The sequence below is a fragment of the Amphiprion ocellaris genome, chromosome 3, assembly GCF_022539595.1.
Source record: "Amphiprion ocellaris isolate individual 3 ecotype Okinawa chromosome 3, ASM2253959v1, whole genome shotgun sequence".
NCBI lineage: Eukaryota > Metazoa > Chordata > Actinopteri > Pomacentridae > Amphiprion > Amphiprion ocellaris.
This window is the reverse complement of record NC_072768.1, coordinates 27,996,978-28,015,347: the sequence shown is the minus strand read 5'-3', so window position 1 is coordinate 28,015,347 and position 18,370 is coordinate 27,996,978. Positions and strand designations below refer to the sequence as shown.

General features: G+C 39.4%; 1 protein-coding gene across 1 annotated transcript in view; it reads left to right on the top strand.

The window, feature by feature from the left end:
* The window catches only part of lrp5 (low density lipoprotein receptor-related protein 5), a 140,421-nt gene that overhangs the window by 2,842 nt on the left and 119,209 nt on the right, over positions 1-18,370 (top strand). Inside the window, exons 2-3 of the mRNA XM_023267413.3 lie at positions 16,567-16,767; positions 16,942-17,158. Of these exons, the coding sequence (XP_023123181.1) occupies positions 16,567-16,767; positions 16,942-17,158 (418 nt within the window). The remainder of the gene's footprint in view (positions 1-16,566; positions 16,768-16,941; positions 17,159-18,370) is intronic.

Here is an 18,370-nt window from a genome sequence, read left to right as displayed (position 1 = left end):
CCTGTTACTGGCTGTCATATATGATTTAACCACAAGGTGGAGCGCTATTAACTGTCTGTCATAACAAGACACGTGTAACTGAGCCAGCGAACAAGTGTGTCGGCGCTAACCGGGTGCTAACTGAGGTGAGTGAGGTGCGACGCCTGAAAAATGAAAACAGAAAACACAACATCCGACAACCAGCTAATCCACCCAGCTCCATCTGGGTTTAAAGCAAGCGTGTGGGTACATTTTGGTTTTCATGGTAAGTCCTCACAAGATATCGACAGAGCCTATGTTGTCTGCAAGCTTTGCCACACTAAGCTAAAGTACTGCGGCAATACTAGCAACATGAGAGCTCACATGTCGCGCTCCCATCCAGGGGAGGCAGCCAGGGCCGAGAACGAGCATCCGAAGCCTGTCATCCCACCAAACCAGGTGGCTAAGCTCGCACCCGGCTTGGAACGAGCTAAGAAAATCACAAAGTGTATATCCTACTTCATCGCGAAGTATATGAGTATAAGTATATACAGCATGGTGGAAAACACGGGCTTCCGCTAGTTAGTCCACAATCTGGAGCCAAGATACGTTATTCCGTCCCGGAGCTTTTTCACGCATAAATCGATCCCAAATCTTTACAAGGAGACAAAGTTTTCCGTGCAAGAGTCCATCAAGTCTGCTCACAGGGTGGCAATAACTTGTGATGCCTGGACATCCAGAGCTACGATCTCATAGGTGACCATCACGGCTCACCATGTCAGCAGTGAATGGAAGCTCATTTCCTACGTGCTTCAGAACACAGCTATGGATGACAGCCACACAGGGGTGAATATGTGCAAGATTCTTAGAACAGTAGCAGACGAGTGGGGAGTAGAGAAGCACAACCTGGTCTTCCTCCATAAGAATGTGGTTGTTCCAGAGCAATGAATATTGTTAACTATTATTTGATCACTCAATTTACACAGTGTGTTCTGTTTTTTACAACTGTGTACACTATAGCTATAAGGTTACAGTAAAATGTGTGTAAAGGAATTAACTTTACATTCATTTTTACTATATAAGTTACCATGCAAAAATCTGGTTGTTCTAGACCACTGATTCAGTACTTGATTACTCACAACACAGTGTGTTGTGTTCTGTATTTTCTATTACAGCGTATAAGCTACAGAAAGTTTATTGTATTTCCTATTTCATTTTGCCATTTAAGTTGCCATGAAGGTCCAAGGTATTACACGCTGATCTGTGACCACAGAAAGTTCCAAAGCATCTGCATCTTCTCTGTTATATGGAGAGTAAAATGAATAAATAAATAGAATTTGGACATTTATTCACAAGTATGGATATTTTTTAACAGTGAAAGACTACATTTAAAACAAAGTAAAGCAAAAATTAATTTGGATATTACAATTACACTACAATACTGAAGGTGCTATGAGGTGTTACTCAAAAGAGAAGTCAAATAATTCAGCAACTGACTGACGTTAAATTGAAGATCAATAATCGGCAATAATCAAAAATCGAATCGATAATCGGCAATAATCGAAAATCGGTTGGTAATCGAATTGGGACTTCAGTAATCGTAATCGAATCGAATCGGGAAATTGGGCCAATTCACCAACCCTACTCGACACAGTGCAGCACTCTGCTGTGGAGACATGCGGCGGTGGTGGTTTGCAACAATAAAAAAAAGAATTTGAAGGAGCAGCGGCTAGGATTTAGAAATGGCGGCCCGCCGCTGCTGAATCCGCTGTTTATCCGACTTGTCTGCCAGACTGTCAAGCTGCAAGCTTGGTCATGTGACAATGTTGTGGCCTGCTAGTAACCGCCCGCCGTCCGTGCGATTGTCAGATGCGTGTGTTGCCGTGCAGGAAAATCGCATGTAGTGGACACACAGCATGTTTTTTGTTTTGTGAAGCGTGAAATGCTCCCACACTTTTGAGGACTTCGGTCAAACGGTTTTCTCCGTGTCGGTCATGTTTCATTTGTTGAATTTACTCTTCCTTTGAAAAATACCGCCTCCGCTCTGCCTCCACCTCGCTCTGTTCAACTTGCTCTGCAGTTGGAGTTTTTTTTAAAAACTTTTTTTCAGTCAACCGGCATTGACAAAGCTCTGCAGGTGAAGTAGGTGGCTCCACGACATGGCGAGTGATGTATGAATCACGCGACACAACCAATCGATAATGAAATTCGTTGCCAATGATTTTAATGATCGATTTTTATTGATTTAATCAATTCGTTGTTGCAGCCCTACAACAAACACATTTAAAAAGTAAAAACTAGTGTATTTTGGGTTTAAAATGTCACTTTGAACTTATAGCACTATCGAGAACTCACTGTACAATCTTGGCACTGAATGTATTTTATTGTTATTATTATGAACTGTATATGTAAGGATACAAGGCTGTAAACCACACAACAATTGATGCTAAAAACTAAAATTTCAAAATGCTTTAAATTTGAATGCATTTCAAAGCAGTTTATTTGAACCGCAGGTTAAGTATGCACCCCACAAACACCTGAAGGCAGAACAATTGCTTTGGCAACTCCATTAATGTTTTGAAAAGCCCGAACAAATTTTGTGCACTGGATTACCCACCAACAAAAAAAAAATTGTGTTCACAAGTTCAAAAGTAAGAATTTCAAGGAGTGTAAAGGCAAAGTGAATATTTGCAATGAAAGTTCAAAAAATATGCAGAGAAAGATCAACTAAAGACCTTTTTCAGATAAATTAAAAACAACAACATGCATGGCTGCTTTGAAAACCTAAACTACACAAATAAAACGCTATCAGGTAATACAGTACAAGCAACTTAGGTTTTCAGACTTACTAATTAACTATGGGGAGAAAGAAATATCTACACCATCAAAAACCCGTGTCATGGATCAGTGAGTTAAGGATCCAAATGCAGACACCAGTGACAGGTTCTAGATAATGAAAAAGCGAACTTTACTTAAAAAGCAGATAAATAAACCACAGTTCAGATAACACAAAAGTCAAAAGACTAGACACTCAGAACTCATTGGGGAGATGAATCATGGGCAAAACTAGTCAGGGGAATCAAAGGGAGGGACAAGAGGGACAAAAAGCAGTAGTAAATCTCAACTGATATGTAAGGAAAGGCAATTTCAAAATAAAACAGGAAGTAACTGAAAAAGAACACAAAGCCTACACATAGACAGTCACAAACAGAGATATAGTAAACATGGAAAAGAATCACAAGAACACAACAAAACCAAAACCCAAGTTCATGATACCCTGTCAAATATAACACCAGAATATGTTGCTACTTTTCAGTCGGATTGAGATTAATCAAAAGTGGGGTATGGTTGTGCAGCAGTAACAACTGTGAAGAAACAACAATATCTGGAGCTGGACTGACAGGTTTTCTCCTGGATGCAGTCCTAAACGGTCTTTCATTTCAGACACTGGTTGAAGCAGCACTAAGAAATTCTACCATTGTAGTTGCAAGGATAGGAAAGTGCACATGTTAGTGTCCCCAGTGCTGGAAAGAGTTGTCATAACAAGAATCGTTAGTTCTTCCAAATGTGTTTGCATTTAGGCAACAACAGCACTCTAGTGCAGCTTCCCCTCTGTCTTCCTAATCTCGTGTGTTATGGCACTCTGAGCATGCTCGGTAAAGTCTGTTAGAGTCACAAAACATGCAGACATGAAAATAAAATCAGTTGAGCACAAGTAAATAACTTAGTTGAAATGCCTTTATTTAGGATTTACAAATGTTCAATTAAAACACTAGGAAATATTACTTTAGTGTTTATAGTCTATTACTCGTGGTGTGTCATCAATCAGAATGGGCAGAAACATCTCTACTAAGCATGGCTCAAGATTATAGTGGCAACTACAGAAGGAGAGAGGCTGGTCTCCCTTTTCCTTCGTCCTCTTTGTACTCTCTCAGAAAATGTATTCAGATAAACTTTTGAGATGAGCATAATAATATCAAACATAAACATTAATAAAAAACACCATATATAAACACCATTAACAGCATTAAAAAAACTGAAATCCTTGTTGTAGTGTGTTGTATCATGGGTCAGTAAAGTGGCAAATGAATAGGAGGGTCACAAGAGTGTACTTTTCATTGCACCTTCGTGGTAATCCCTTTTGCCTGTGCATTGTCTTTCAGAAGTTTTCCATGCCTCTAGATCATCTGTGTCTGTCTGCTGCCCTGAGTTGTCTTTTTGGTTGTTAGCTACAGTAAGAAGAACTTGCGGTCTTCTGTCATAAGATACTTTTACACATGCTTAATTAAATTGGTTGTATTGTACAATGAACTGCACCTTACACAATTTGGAATATTGGCTTTGTACGCATTTCAAGCTGATGTCATGCTTTTCTCTGTTTCAAGTGTAAATTATCTCCAAACTAACAACTTCTTTCATTAGCCAACTGTTGATACTTGATCATGGTCTGGTGTAGGGCTGCAGCTATCGATTATTTTAGTAATCAAGTATTCTATTGATTATTCTGGGCATTAATCAGATAACTGGATTCCACACATGGCTTGTGCGTTGCAGCATCAAAAGTGGAAGTGAGTGCGCTGTGTAACAGAAATAACCATCCTGACGGAACACAGGCGGACGTCTGCAGTGTATTGTTCTAATACAGTGAATGTACAGCTGTACTTTTTAATATTACAGGGGTATTCAGCTAAAACTCAGCCACGGGAACCTACATGTGTTCAGTTGGTGATGCAGAAATCACATAAATATGTTTTTATGTTTGATCTGTTTAAACTGCTGGTACTGCTGCTGATAGAACACAAATAAGAAAACTGATTAGTTTATTAATATTTATTACAGAGAATATTCAATCAGTAACATTAGTTATTAGTTTCACTTGGAGTTGGCCACAAATTAAAGTGATTTCCTTCATTATGAGACAGTCTCACCCCTACATGCACTTCAGTACAATATCGTGTTTAAATATATGAAGTTTAATTGTGCAGCTGTCAGAAATAATCAACTGCATTGATCAGTAAAATAAATACATTATGCATGTTCAACAGTTTTCTAGCAGTATTAATCTGTCTTACATAATTTCTAGTCGCAGTGCTTTTTTTTTTTTTTTTACTTGTGCTGCGCTGGGAGACCCGGTTTCACTTGCATTATTCTGCCTTGCTTCCTTTTTGGCAGCAAGTGCCATGGTTTGGACTGTGCTTTGAACCTTGAAAACTTCGTCAGGAGGCAGGAACTTAAGTTTTCTAAACCTAGGGTCTAAAGCAGCAGCAAGTAAGACATGGTTTGATTCAGGTTGAAACACCGATAGTCCTTGCCATCTTGTTGTAATCTGTTCTGTCACCTCAGTTTAGTAAGACTGGACTGGTGCAGTCTCAAAGACTGGAGCCTGTATGGACTTCTTTAGGCTTTGCACAAGCTGTGGAAGTGCAGAGAGGGTAACATATTCTTGCCCACTCAGAAACACAGTAGCTTCTTCAAATGGCTCAAGGGCCTGGTTCAGCTCCTCGATCACATTCCACTGTTCAGGCTTGAGATCAAGGTAGTGTTTTCCTCTTGGTGTCACTGCTGGGTCAGATAATGCAGCAGTTACTGGCCATCTCTGTTCCAGCAGCCTGGACAGCATGAGGAAAGTACTGTTCCAGCGAGTACTTACATCTTGCACCAGCATGTGTAACGGTGTGACCATTTGCTGCTGCTTATCCTTTAGTCCATGCTAGCTCGCTCTTCTTAAAATGTTCGACGAGGCATCTTGCAGCAGCTACACTTAGCGATAGTCTGGTTGTTCTTCAGAGCGCCCTGCACCACCAAGTTCAGGGTGTGGCCTGCACATCGCACTGACGCCCATCCATGCTTTTCTGCTAAAATCTTTGCTGCTGCTACAACATTAGCACCGTTGTCATGGACAACAGCTTTGATTTTCTCTGGTGGAATGTCAAATTTTGCAATAACATCCTCAATCCCCTCGGCAATCTTTGCAGCTGTGTGTCTCTCTTCAAGGGGCATTGTTGTCAGGCTGTGGGACTCCATTCCCCAATCCTTCCAGAGGAAGTGGCACGTCACACCCAGATACGCTTCTGTAGCAATGCTTGTCCAGATGTTGGTTGTGAGAGTGATTCTGTTGGTCTCTTTTAACCTGTTTTTTAACTTGACTTTAATGTCCTCGTACTTTTTCTCCATCATGGTCATGAAGCAGGTTCTTGAGGGAAGAGCATACTTTGGATTGAAAGTGGAGATCATCTTCTGGAATCCTTCATCCTCCACCATGGACAGTGGGTGCATGTCTGTGACAGTCATGTTCAGAATGCTGTCTGTGAACTCAGCAGCTTGAGCAGCAGAACATGGTGGAGCCCTCTGTACGAAGCTGTCCAAAGTACCACTCTGCCTTTTACTGAAAAAAAAGAGTATAAGTAATTGTTATTTATTAATTTATTACTAGGCCTAAATTAATGAATAATGTCCATGTTATGGTGAAGGCTGATCTAAAAATGATGACCCTACTCACTGCAATATAATTAATAAACCCAATATATACGTGCTTAATACAATATACCTAAACAAATAAGTAACAGACAAAGACCAGGTCTGACACAACCTCTGGTGTGTGTGTGTGTGTGTGTGTGTGTGTGTGTGTGTGTGTGTGTGTGTGTGTGTGTGTGTGCGCGTGTGTGCGTGCGTGCATGCGCGTGTGTGCGCGTGTGGGACGGGTTCATGTGTGTCTGAATGAAATGAATATTAATTGCAGCATTTTATTTTCTGTGCAATGTTCTAACAACACTTAACTAATACGTCAGCTGGCCACTACAATTATTTCCCCTGTTAATCAGCCATTGTTAAGCTACTTGTACGTTCTTTACATGTCGTAATCTGGACTAGCATTGCTTTTGTGAACGTGACATTAACGTTACCTGTTGGATCCACTTGGCAGACTCGTTGCATACAGTGGATGCTTTCGGTTCAGGTGCTGCAGCATGGAAGAAGTGCTGTTATGGAAAGCTAATTCCACTTTGCAGTACACGCATTGTACTGTTTGATTTCGGTTGAATTTATAATGGTCCCACACTTGCGACAGTTTCTGTTGTTTTCTCTGCGGTTCATTTTGCTCCCCCTGCTGCTCACTGTGTTCGTCTCTGTTTGTCTCCGTCTCCATTTTGCACTCCACGCTTGGCATGCACGTTACAGCACCAAAGGCCGGAGTGTATGGAAGCAAATCAGACTCATCAGATTCTGAATTTTAAAAGCTGCTGAATTTCTTACTTTGAATTTTTTTGCATCAAAATTACGTATGTCAATTTTTTATGCCTGAATTTAGCTCATCAAAATTCTAAAAACCAGTTAAAAATTCAATGTCTTCAAAATTCGCCGTCAAAAAAATTCAATGTGTTCAAAATTCACCATCAAAAAATTCAACGTTCAAAATTCGCCATCAAAAAATTAAATGTTCAAAATTCGCTGTCAAAAAATTCACTGTTCACATCCGGGGGACTCAGGCGTAAACAATCGATCCTGGCCAAAGTCGACCCGGTCGGTTGACCTCACAAGACCGGGGTCAACAACGGCTACCAGTGTGAACGACTGCGCTTCAGTGAGTGTATTAATCCTTTTTGTCCTGTATGTGCTTTGTTTTTGTGAGAGCCAGTAACCTGTAATGCATGCCGTTAGCTGCGCTAGCACAGCGCTAGCCGCGCGAATACAGCGCTAGCACAGCGTTAGCCGCTCTAATACAGCGCTAGCACAGCGTTCGCAGCGCTGATACAGCGCTAGCCACGCTAATAAAGCGTTAGCCGCGCTAGCCAATACAGCGCTAGCCACGCTATTACAGCGTTAGCCGTGCTAGCCGCGCTAATACAGCGCTAGCCGCGCTAGCACAGTAATAAGGTCACACTGACAGCACGTTCTGCAGCTGGGTAGTTGAGTAACAATTTTATAAACGCAGAAATGGGTGGAAGTGTGATTTATGCACCCAAAAATGCAGTTAAATCACAGAGCAGTGTAAAGAAACTGGTCACCTAGCAAACTGAATTAGTCTAGGTAACACTTTATGTGTTTTCTGCTCAAGTTAATGTTCTGGTTTGGTTCATTTCAATTCAATTCAATTCAATTCAATTTTATTTATATAGCGCCAATTACAGTCAAATTGTCTCGAGACGCTTTACAGAACCCATATGCCTGACCCCCAGAGCAAGCCAAAAGGCGACAGTGGCAAGGAAAACACCCTTTTAACAGGGAAAAAAACCTCGAGCAGAACCCGTCTCTAATGTGGGGGGACCCATGAGGTAGAGATAGAGGGATAGAGGTAGAGATAGAGGGATACAGATAGAGGGGTAGAGATAGAGAGGTGGGGGGGTGGGACACAAGGACCATAAAACACAGCCACACATCTGAAGCATCCAGCATCCAGCTCTGGGACCAGGGACACTCGGAGAAAGGACACAGAAAGAAACAGAGTGAATGTAATGCAATAATGGTATATATAGTAAATACATAGGTAGTTAGAGAAGGGCTCAGTGCATCAAGAGAGGTTCCCCAGCAGCCTAGGCCTATAACAGCATAACTAGGGGAAAACTAAAGGGACGTCAAGAGGGGAAGTCAGTTGTGCAAATGAAAACACCAGCATACCCCGTCAGGGTCCCCCAGTCAGCTCTAACTATAAGCTTTGTCGAAAAGGAAGGTTTTAAGCCTGGTCTTAAAAATAGAGAGGGTGTCCGCCTCCCGAACCCAAACTGGGAGCTGGTTCCACAGGAGAGGTGCCTGATAACTGAAGGCTCTGCCTCCCATTCTACTTTTAGAGATTCTAGGAACAACAAGTAAGCCTGCAGTCTGAGAGCGAAGAGTTCTGCTAGGATAATATGGTACTATCAGGTCTTTAAGATATGATGGAGATTGGTTGTTAAGAGCTTTATATGTCAGAAGAAGGATTTTGAATTCTATTCTAGATTTAACAGGAAGCCAATGAAGAGAAACCAATATAGGAGAAATATGATCTCTCTTGCTAACTCCCGTCAGTACTCTGGCTGCAGCGTTTTGGATCAGCTGTAGATATTTCAGAGAGCTATTGGGACAACCAGATAATAAGGAATTACAGTAGTCAAGCCTAGAAGTAACAAATGCATGGACTAGTTTTTCTGCATCACTCTGAGACAGGATGTTCCTGATTTTCACAATATTTCTCAGGTGGAAAAAGAAAGTCCTACAGATTTGTTTTATGTGCGAGTTAAAGGACATGTCCTGGTCAAAGATAACACCGAGGTTCCTCACAGTAGTACTGGAGGCCAATGTAATGCCATCCAGAGTAACTATATGCTTTGAAAGCAATTCTCTAAGATGTTTGGGGCCAAATACAATGACTTCAGTCTTGTCTGAATTTAGTAGTAAGAAATTATAGGTCATCCAGGTCTTTATGTCCTTAAGACAATCTTGCAGTCTAGCTAGCTGATTAGTTTCATTTGGCTTCATAGATAAATACAATTGAGTGTCGTCAGCATAACAATGGAAATTAATACAGTGCTTCCTAATAATGTTGCCTAAGGGAAGCATGTATAATATGAACAGTATTGGTCCTAAGACAGAACCCTGAGGAACTCCATGATTAACCCTAGTATGCTCAGAAGAGTCATTGTTGACATGCACAAACTGGAACCTATCTGATAAGTAGGATTTAAACCAGTCCAGTGCTGTCCCTTTAATGCCAATAGAATGTTCTAGTCACTGTAATAAAAGTTTGTGGTCGATTGTATCGAACGCTGCACTAAGGTCCAATAAAATAAGTATAGAGACCAGTCCATTATCTGACGCTATGAGAAGGTCATTAGTAACTTTCACCAGAGCTGTTTCTGTGCTATGATGCACTCTGAAGCCTGACTGAAACTCTTCAAACAAGCTATTCCTTTGTAAATGTTCACATAATTTATTTGCAACTGTTCTTTCCAGAATTTTGGAGAGAAATGGGAGGTTGGAAATTGGTCTATAGTTGGCTAAAACATCTGGATCTAGAGTGGGCTTTTTAAGTAAAGGTTTGATTACAGCAACCTTAAAAGCCTGTGGTACATAACCTGTTACTAGAGAGAGATTAATCAGATCTAACATTGAGGAATTAATTAAAGGTAAAGCCTCCTTGAACAGTCTAGTTGGGATAGGATCTAAAAGACATGTTGATGGTTTGGATGTAGAAACTATTGAAATGAGTTCAGAGAGATGTATGGGGGTGAAAAATTCTAAATATCCATCTGGTCTTACAGCCAATTCTAAAGTATCTGTACTCAATGATACATCTGTGACATTTGCAGGAAGGGCCAGAGTAATTTTTTCTCTAATCGTAATAATTTTATTTGTAAAGAAGCTCATGAAGTTGTTACTGCTCAAAGCTAAAGGAATACAAGTTTCAACAGACACATGCTTCTCCATCTGGCAATCTGATGGACGAGTCTGGGTTTGGCGGTTGCCAGGAGAACGATACTTGTCGGACTGCATTGTGCCAAGTGCAAAGTTTGGTGGAGGGGGATTATGGTGTGGGGTTGTTTTTCAGGAGCTGGGCTTGGCCCTTTAATTCCAGTGAAAGGAACTCTGAATGCTTCAGCATACCAAGACATTTTGGACAATTTCATGCTCCCAATTTTGTGGGAACAGTTTAGAACTGGCCCCTCCCTCTTCCAACATGACTGTGCACCAGTGCACAAAGCAAGGTCCATAAAGACATGGATGACAGAGTCTGGTGTGGATGAACTTGACTGGCTTGCACAGAGTCATGACCTCAACCCAATAGAACACCTTTGGGATGAATTAGAATGAAGACTGAGAGCCAAGCCTTCTCATCCAACATCAGTGTGTGACCTCACAAATGCACTTCTGGAAGATTGGTCAAAAATTCCCATAAACACACTCCTAAACCTTGTGGACAGCCTTCCCAGAAGAGCTGAAGCTGTTCTAGCTGCAAAGGGTGGACCAACATCATATTGAACCCTATGGATTAGGAATGCAATGTCACTTACGTTCATATGTGAGTCAAGGCAGGTGAGCGAATACTTTTGGCAATATAGTGTATAGTGTATGTATATATATATGTCTATATGTGTGTATATATATATATATGTATGTATATATATGTATATATGTATATGTATATATTAGGGCTGGGAATAAAATCGATTTTATCGATTTATCGATTTTATCACTAAAATCGATTTTTATTTTACTAACTCGAGTGTTTTCCCATTGATCTGATATATATTTTCCCCGTTAGTTTCTTTTTTCGCGTTTCAGGCTTCACTTCACTCGTGGGCTTCCGTAGCGCGCCCCGCGCATTGCACAGGAAGAGACAACATGGCTGCCCCTGCGAGTAGAAAACAACTCTGTTCAAAGAAAGGAAATTGGAATTCTGTCATTTGGAACTGGTTCAGATTTGATCCAAGCGACGATCAACAGACCAAGCTCTGCTGCAAAACTTGTTTTAAGACTGTGGCAACTGGAAGTAGCAGCAAGACAAACTTGTTTCAGCACTTAAAAAACAAGCACCCAGATGAGTGGGAGAAGAGCAAGCGGCTTCGACACGAAGACGGCACCCCGAACACAGCTCTGCCAAAATAGACAACACTTGTTGAGAGATTCGCCAACTGTGTACCGTATGACAAGAGTGGAGCCCGCTTTAAGGCAATTACAGAGGCCATCACTTTGTATATTGCCACAGACATGCTTCCCATTTATTCCATGGAAAAGCGAGGCTTCAATCACTTGCTGAATGTTTTGGATGCGAGATACTTTTTAAAGATGAAATGTTTACAATTAAGGCTGTTTGTTCAACACAGGCTTTAAGCATTTTTTTGTCTTGTACTTTTTTTGGTAAGTGTAGTAGTAGTGTTATAAATCATAACATTATTTAATTTCTTAATCATTGTAAAATTTAAGCTATTAAGTTCTCTTGCACTTTATTTAAAACTGGGTTATAACTTGAATTTTGAATGGCAAGGCCTTGAATTGTTTGCAATAAAACAAACTTTTGACAGAATACCTGTTTTTCTCAATCACTTATACATGCGTAGAAAAAAAATTGAAATCGAATCGAAAATCGAATTTTTTTCAAAAAAATCGAAGATTTTTTTTTGGGCAAAATCGCCCAGCCCTAGTATATATGTATATATATATATGTATATGTGTATGTGTATGTATATTTATGTGTATATATGTTGTATGTGTATATATGTATGTATATATATATATGTATGTATATATATATCTATATGTATGTATATGTATATATATATATATATATATATATATATATATATATATCTATATATATATATGTATGTATGTATGTATATATATATGTGTATATATGTGTGTGTATATGTGTGTGTGTGTATATATATATATATATATATATATATATATATATATATATATATATATATATATATATATATATATATATATATATATACATATGTGTGTGTGTGTGTGTGTGTGTGTCATAATTATGAAATTGAAACCAAAATGACAGGCCCAGTTCGACTGCGTGTTTTGTGTTTCTTTGCTTTTAATGTGATTGATCCAAATATATAAGTTTGAAGCAACAGAAAGCCCTCACAAAGGCTCACGTCATCATCATTTTGCAAATCACTTTCCCCGGGACACGTACAAAAAAACAGCAAACTGTTATAAGATTTACAGACTTTGGTTAGAAAATCCCTGTTTTAGATTAGATAGAGGGCTTATATGGCTTCTGTTACAGTAGTTATCATAACAAACTGCAATCTCTCATTTGACTTGACTGTCTTATGAAGTCATTAGTGCTCCTATAACTAAAATCCCAACTTGATTGTCACTTTGGTATTTGAAAGCAGGCTTAATTATTTTTTAATAGGCAAGCCAGGGGAGGCAGTGTGATATTCTGGCCAATGCTTGGAGACCTTAGGTCCTTGCTAAGGATGCAAATAACACCAATTGTATACAGTGGGCCATATTCCACATAATAAACTAGCTATACTTTAAGCCACAAAAATAGTTTGCTTAGACCATTGTTTCTGAAAGTCTGCTGCGCGAGCGACTGGAGGGAAAAGGTCCATCTACGTGGAACTAATTAGCTGAACTCTTGTTTCAACGTCAGCCTCTTTTTCATGACACACAACAGTACTCAAACTGCGCTGTTGCGGTAATCATATCGTAAAATCACAGCATAATAACCTATAAATAACCACAACTCCAACTTTTCCCCTTTGTTTCAGTTTAAAAGTACATTCTGAAAATGTTCACATTTAATGAACTATCTTTTTTACAAAACATTATGAACTTGAAATTTCTTATGGAAAACAAGTTCAATTTCAACAGTAGCCTATTATGCCTCAGTTCATCATTTACACAAGCAACTGCTAGATCACAGTTTATCTACAAAACCACAAAACATTCAGTCACAGGTATCTGCAACTGAACAATCTAGTATTTTACTGTATGATCAAAACAACTTGTCAAGGTCTAGAAATTATTTTAAATTTACAGTTTTACAAATTTACAACTTACAGTTAATGTCGTTGAAATTTTTATCCTTTCTAAAGTCATCCCGCGGGCTGAATTAGACCATCTGGCAGGCCAGTTTTGGCCCGCGGGCCATAATGTTTGACATCGCTGGTAAAAATTATCCGAGTAGATGAGCCGAGTAAGTAATGTGATCAAGTACGCTGGTGTTCCAACTGCACATTAACGATGCGTTCTCCCATTCTCGGGAGTCTGTACTTCCGAGTCCGAACGGCCAGCGAATATACAGTCTATGGGCCAGCACAATTTCAGTATTGTTGTATGCCGCGAAAAACAGGCCGACATTAAAACAATAGTTCAGCTAATTAGTTCCGTGTAGACGGACCTTTTCCTCCCAGTCGCTCGCCCCCCTCTTGACATGCCTCTGCACCCCCCAGCATTTGAGAAACACTGCATTAACATAATAGCAATGGTGCAAAGAAACTTTTTTTAACTGATGCTACTGACTGAACACATTGTTTGGTATATCAGGCGAAGACCTAATGCAGACACAGGAGACATTGTTGTAAAATTTCCGGTGTGTTTTTACATTACGCGGTGCATGTCTAAAAGGGTATCAAATATACATCATGCCAAGGGGCCTAGTGTTGGTCTACTTGTGTGAGCAACTTAGTGTTTTTAACAGTATTATGCGTTCCATGTGTGAGTGTAGAGTAGTGATGCAGCATTCTGAACCTGTCCTGCATGAAAACCTCATAGTGCTCTTGATCCTGGAGAGTGATATCTTTCACATTGATAGTACGATTAGACATAGATGGAATGCAGATTTTAATCAACATTAGTCATCCATCCATCCGTCTATTTGCTGTACCATCTGTATTTTGTAGAGGGCGCAGGGACCTGGAGCCTATCACAGCTGACATTAGGCGAAAGGTGTACCATGGACGGCTCACTAATGTTATCACAGGGCCAGAACTAAACATGCTTGCATTAACGTCTACAGCCGATTTAGAATCACTAATTATACTGTCTTTCGACTCTTGCAGGAAATTAGGAATCAATTACAGATTAGTTTTAGAAATGAACTAAATATGCTGAATGTTTTTCCATATGCTGATCAAACCATTTTTATCTCTGATACTTAACGTTTGCTACAAAATCGACTCTGGTACATAAGGAATTTGAAGAATAGATGAAGTAAACACTAGGTTTCCAGAATTGTACATTAAATAGCAAAAAAATATTGACTTAACTTATAACTGCTAAAAGCACATTAGCTGCAGCCATCCACACACAATTAGAACAACTGAAATGTCATGTCTCTTTTAAAGTGTGGATACTGGTTTGGGACAGCGTCCATACAAACAGAGGCAGTATGTCTTAATCCTGTGGAATTACAGCAGGCATGGTTGTGCCAAACCACAGCATAGCAGCTATGCAATACTCCAAAACCACAAGCTTCCCCTGAGGCATTGTGGCCGCTGCTGTGACAGCTACTGCCTTCAACAGTGAGAGGATAACATCTCAGAGTTACTGAGCTATACTCATACAGATACAGGGTTATGAAATTTACACATTGACAGACAAATAGTTAACGAATGACTGGGCCAGCGAGTAACAGTCATGTCTTGTAAAAATGTTTTCATTTTGCCAAATCTTGTTTGGTATTTTGGTGACTTGAGGGCTATACTATGAAGCGTTATTAGTGGATTAGTGAAGTATGTTGAACTTAAAGTATTTTTTTAGTATCATGAAGGGGCTCTCTTTTTACCTGGTTAGATCTCCATGGTAACTGCTGTGGAGCTAACCTGGTTGGGAATGGGTTTTGTTCAGAGTTTTGGGTTTTAATCGGTTGTAAGATGCGTCTCCCTTTAACGAAATCATTTCTTGACCATTATTTATGAGATACACTGATTCTCAGCTGAGGCAAAATGTTTTATCTGCAAACCTGTTGAGTTGTACGTTGCTAATAACACTGAACGAAGCCGTGTAGTTACAGTATCATACACTGTATTCATTGCATGCCGTTGAACCTGACATGTATTCTGCTGGTGATGCAGACGTCACATAAATATGTTTATGTATTTGGTCTTGACTTGCTGTCAAACTGACTTACAAATGCAGGTACAGCAGCTGATAGAATACAGACTAGAAAAGTTATTAGTCTATTGGTATTTATTACGAGAATATTCAATCAATAACACAATTTTTTTTTTTATTCAGCTAAAAATTAAGGTGTTATCCTTCATTATGGGACAGTGCCAGACCTAAATGCGTTACTGGCAGTTAGAAATAAGCAGCTGTACTGATGGGTAAAATAAATTTATTAACACACAATTTTCCACCAGCATTTCTGTCTTGTGTCATTTGCAGTGGCAGCGTTTTTAACCCGCATAATTTTTCATATTCCTTGTAGCTGTATATTGTAACAGCCTGTTGACTGTAGTAGGCAGGACACGGTTGGTTCATTTTGTGCAGAAGACGAGTCACATGCGTGATAAACGCCCTCTTTAATGTGAATCTGCTCAGAGTCTGAAGCAGAAAGCATGAGTTGACAAAGAAAGTTGGTATCGATCTTCTTAATACCTGTTTCTCTGACTGAGATTAAGTTTTTATCGAGCCGGGATATGCAAGACTGGCTTCATAGTACTGCCCTTGGCTGTGAGCTTAATGTGTGTAGGTATTAAAGTAGTGATCCGATAGGATACAGTAGACCTTTAAACAACCGGCATAATATGTGTATTTTATTCAGAAAAAATAAGGTGGAAAGTTGATTGAGTGTCTAATAATTTATCTGTTGGTAATTCACATTTAGTTGTCAATTCAGTTGTGTACATTATGATTTATTATCCTATGCTGAGCCTCATGGAGATTCCAGAGTTTTCTAGACTTTCTACTACAGATGGGCCGAGCACCATTTTCCCACTAAAAGACATAACTCATCTAAATATTCTTATAGTCTTTAAGATGAATTGTCAGAATTAATGATTTGAGGTTAAGAAGGAGCCTGAGCTGAATGGAATAGTACTACACTATGATCCATAATCAAGCTATTGTCACAGATAAGACTTGTACTTAGTGTACTTTGGTAAAAATGATTTTAGTGTAATGTTTCAAACATTACATGAAATATCTTTTCTATTGCAGGGTCACCTTTTCTCCTTTTTGCCAACCGTCGTGATGTGCGATTGGTAGATGCAGACGGTGTGCGGGGTGAATCAGTCATTGTTGTCACTGACCTGGAGGATGCAGCAGCAGTGGACTTCCTGTATGCTGAGGGCTTGATATTTTGGACAGATGTCAGCGAGGAGGCCATAAAACAGACACAATGGAATCAGTCATCCAACTGTAAGACCTCATACTTTTTCCTGAATGGTCATTTGCCTGCTTGGTCAAGATTTCCTCATAAAGGGCATCTCTAGCGGTGTCTTAGTAACCTGCACATTTAAAGGATTTGCTAAAAAAATGAATTCTTCTCCCTGTTCCCATTTCATTTAAATGTTGTGTGTCTTCTGTTTGCAGCCTTTAAAGAGGCACTGGGAACAGGTCAGACTGTGGTAATATCAGGGCTGGACAGTCCTGATGGACTGGCCTGTGACTGGTTAGGTAAAAAGCTCTACTGGACAGACTCAGAGACCAATCGAATTGAAGTGGCCAACCTAGATGGCACCTCCAGGAAGGTCCTGTTTTGGATGGACCTGGACCAACCGAGAGCTATTGCCCTTAACCCTGCTCAACGGTAACAAAACACACCATATACAAACATACACATTCGAATACTCTTCAAAGTACTGATAGATTATGAAGTTTTTGTTTTTGGCGAGGATTCAGGGCTGGGGGATGGTAAATAGAAAATCGGTTACATCAGTTGTAAAGGTCTCTTCATTTATAAAAGCTTCAGCAGGGTGGAATGTATTTTGGAATTATTCTGAATTTACATCAGCACACAGACATATAGACAGTTAATGTGAACAGTGAATGTGCTGATTTTGTCAGTCATTTCAGTCCACAGAGCTTCTGACTTTTGCTAATGTTAGGGGTGTAAAAATCTACTACTACAACTACTATAATATGTACCGGAAAATTAATTGAGTAAAAGATATAGCTACATCAGTTCAAAACATAAATTCCATCACCAACTTCTTGATTTAAAAAAATCTTTATAAAAATCATCTAAAACTTTTGTGAATATCAAAAATTGATCTTGGCCAAGTCTCTTCATTAACAGACGAATTTAGTTTCTGCATCAACAAGGAAAGAACTGTAGACAAAACAAGCAACTCCAGTGTTGAGGAGATGTAATGTCCCCTGTCAAATATTACCAGCCTTGTGGTGATGTTGGAACTTACAAGGGCAACACTGTAAAGTATAAGGGAGAAAACAGCATTGTTTTTATATGTTGATCTACTGATTTGATTTGCTGTCCACTGTACCTGTGTATGTCCAAAGAGAATCTGGAAAGCTAATCGGTCATTATAATTGTAAGTTATAGGTTTACAAGATAAGGACAACTGCTTTACAAGTTTCTGTTAAGAGTATCACAGAAATGTGATACTCCTGCCGACTGTTTCACAGAACAATGTATATTTGTTCTGTGAAACAGAAAAGAGAATCAAAAACATCAATAGAGAAACACTTCAAAACATATGATTGGTCACATCACTAAAAAATGGCATGTCACTATTTTTTGTCAAAAAATAGTGACACCCCCAGTAGTTTTTTTGCAATACGGTATGAGCTTTTTAAACAGTAATTTAGGATAACTATATTTCTATATAATTTATTGAAACATGTAACAGTATTAAATGTAGAAGCCCCCTAGTCATGCTAAGGTTTGTTTAAAAGAGGTGACATTGCTGGACATTGAGGACATTTTGAAACTACCAGTACATGTAGATATCTACTCCTTAAACTCAATTCAACACTTACCATTTTTCTGTCTATTTTTGAG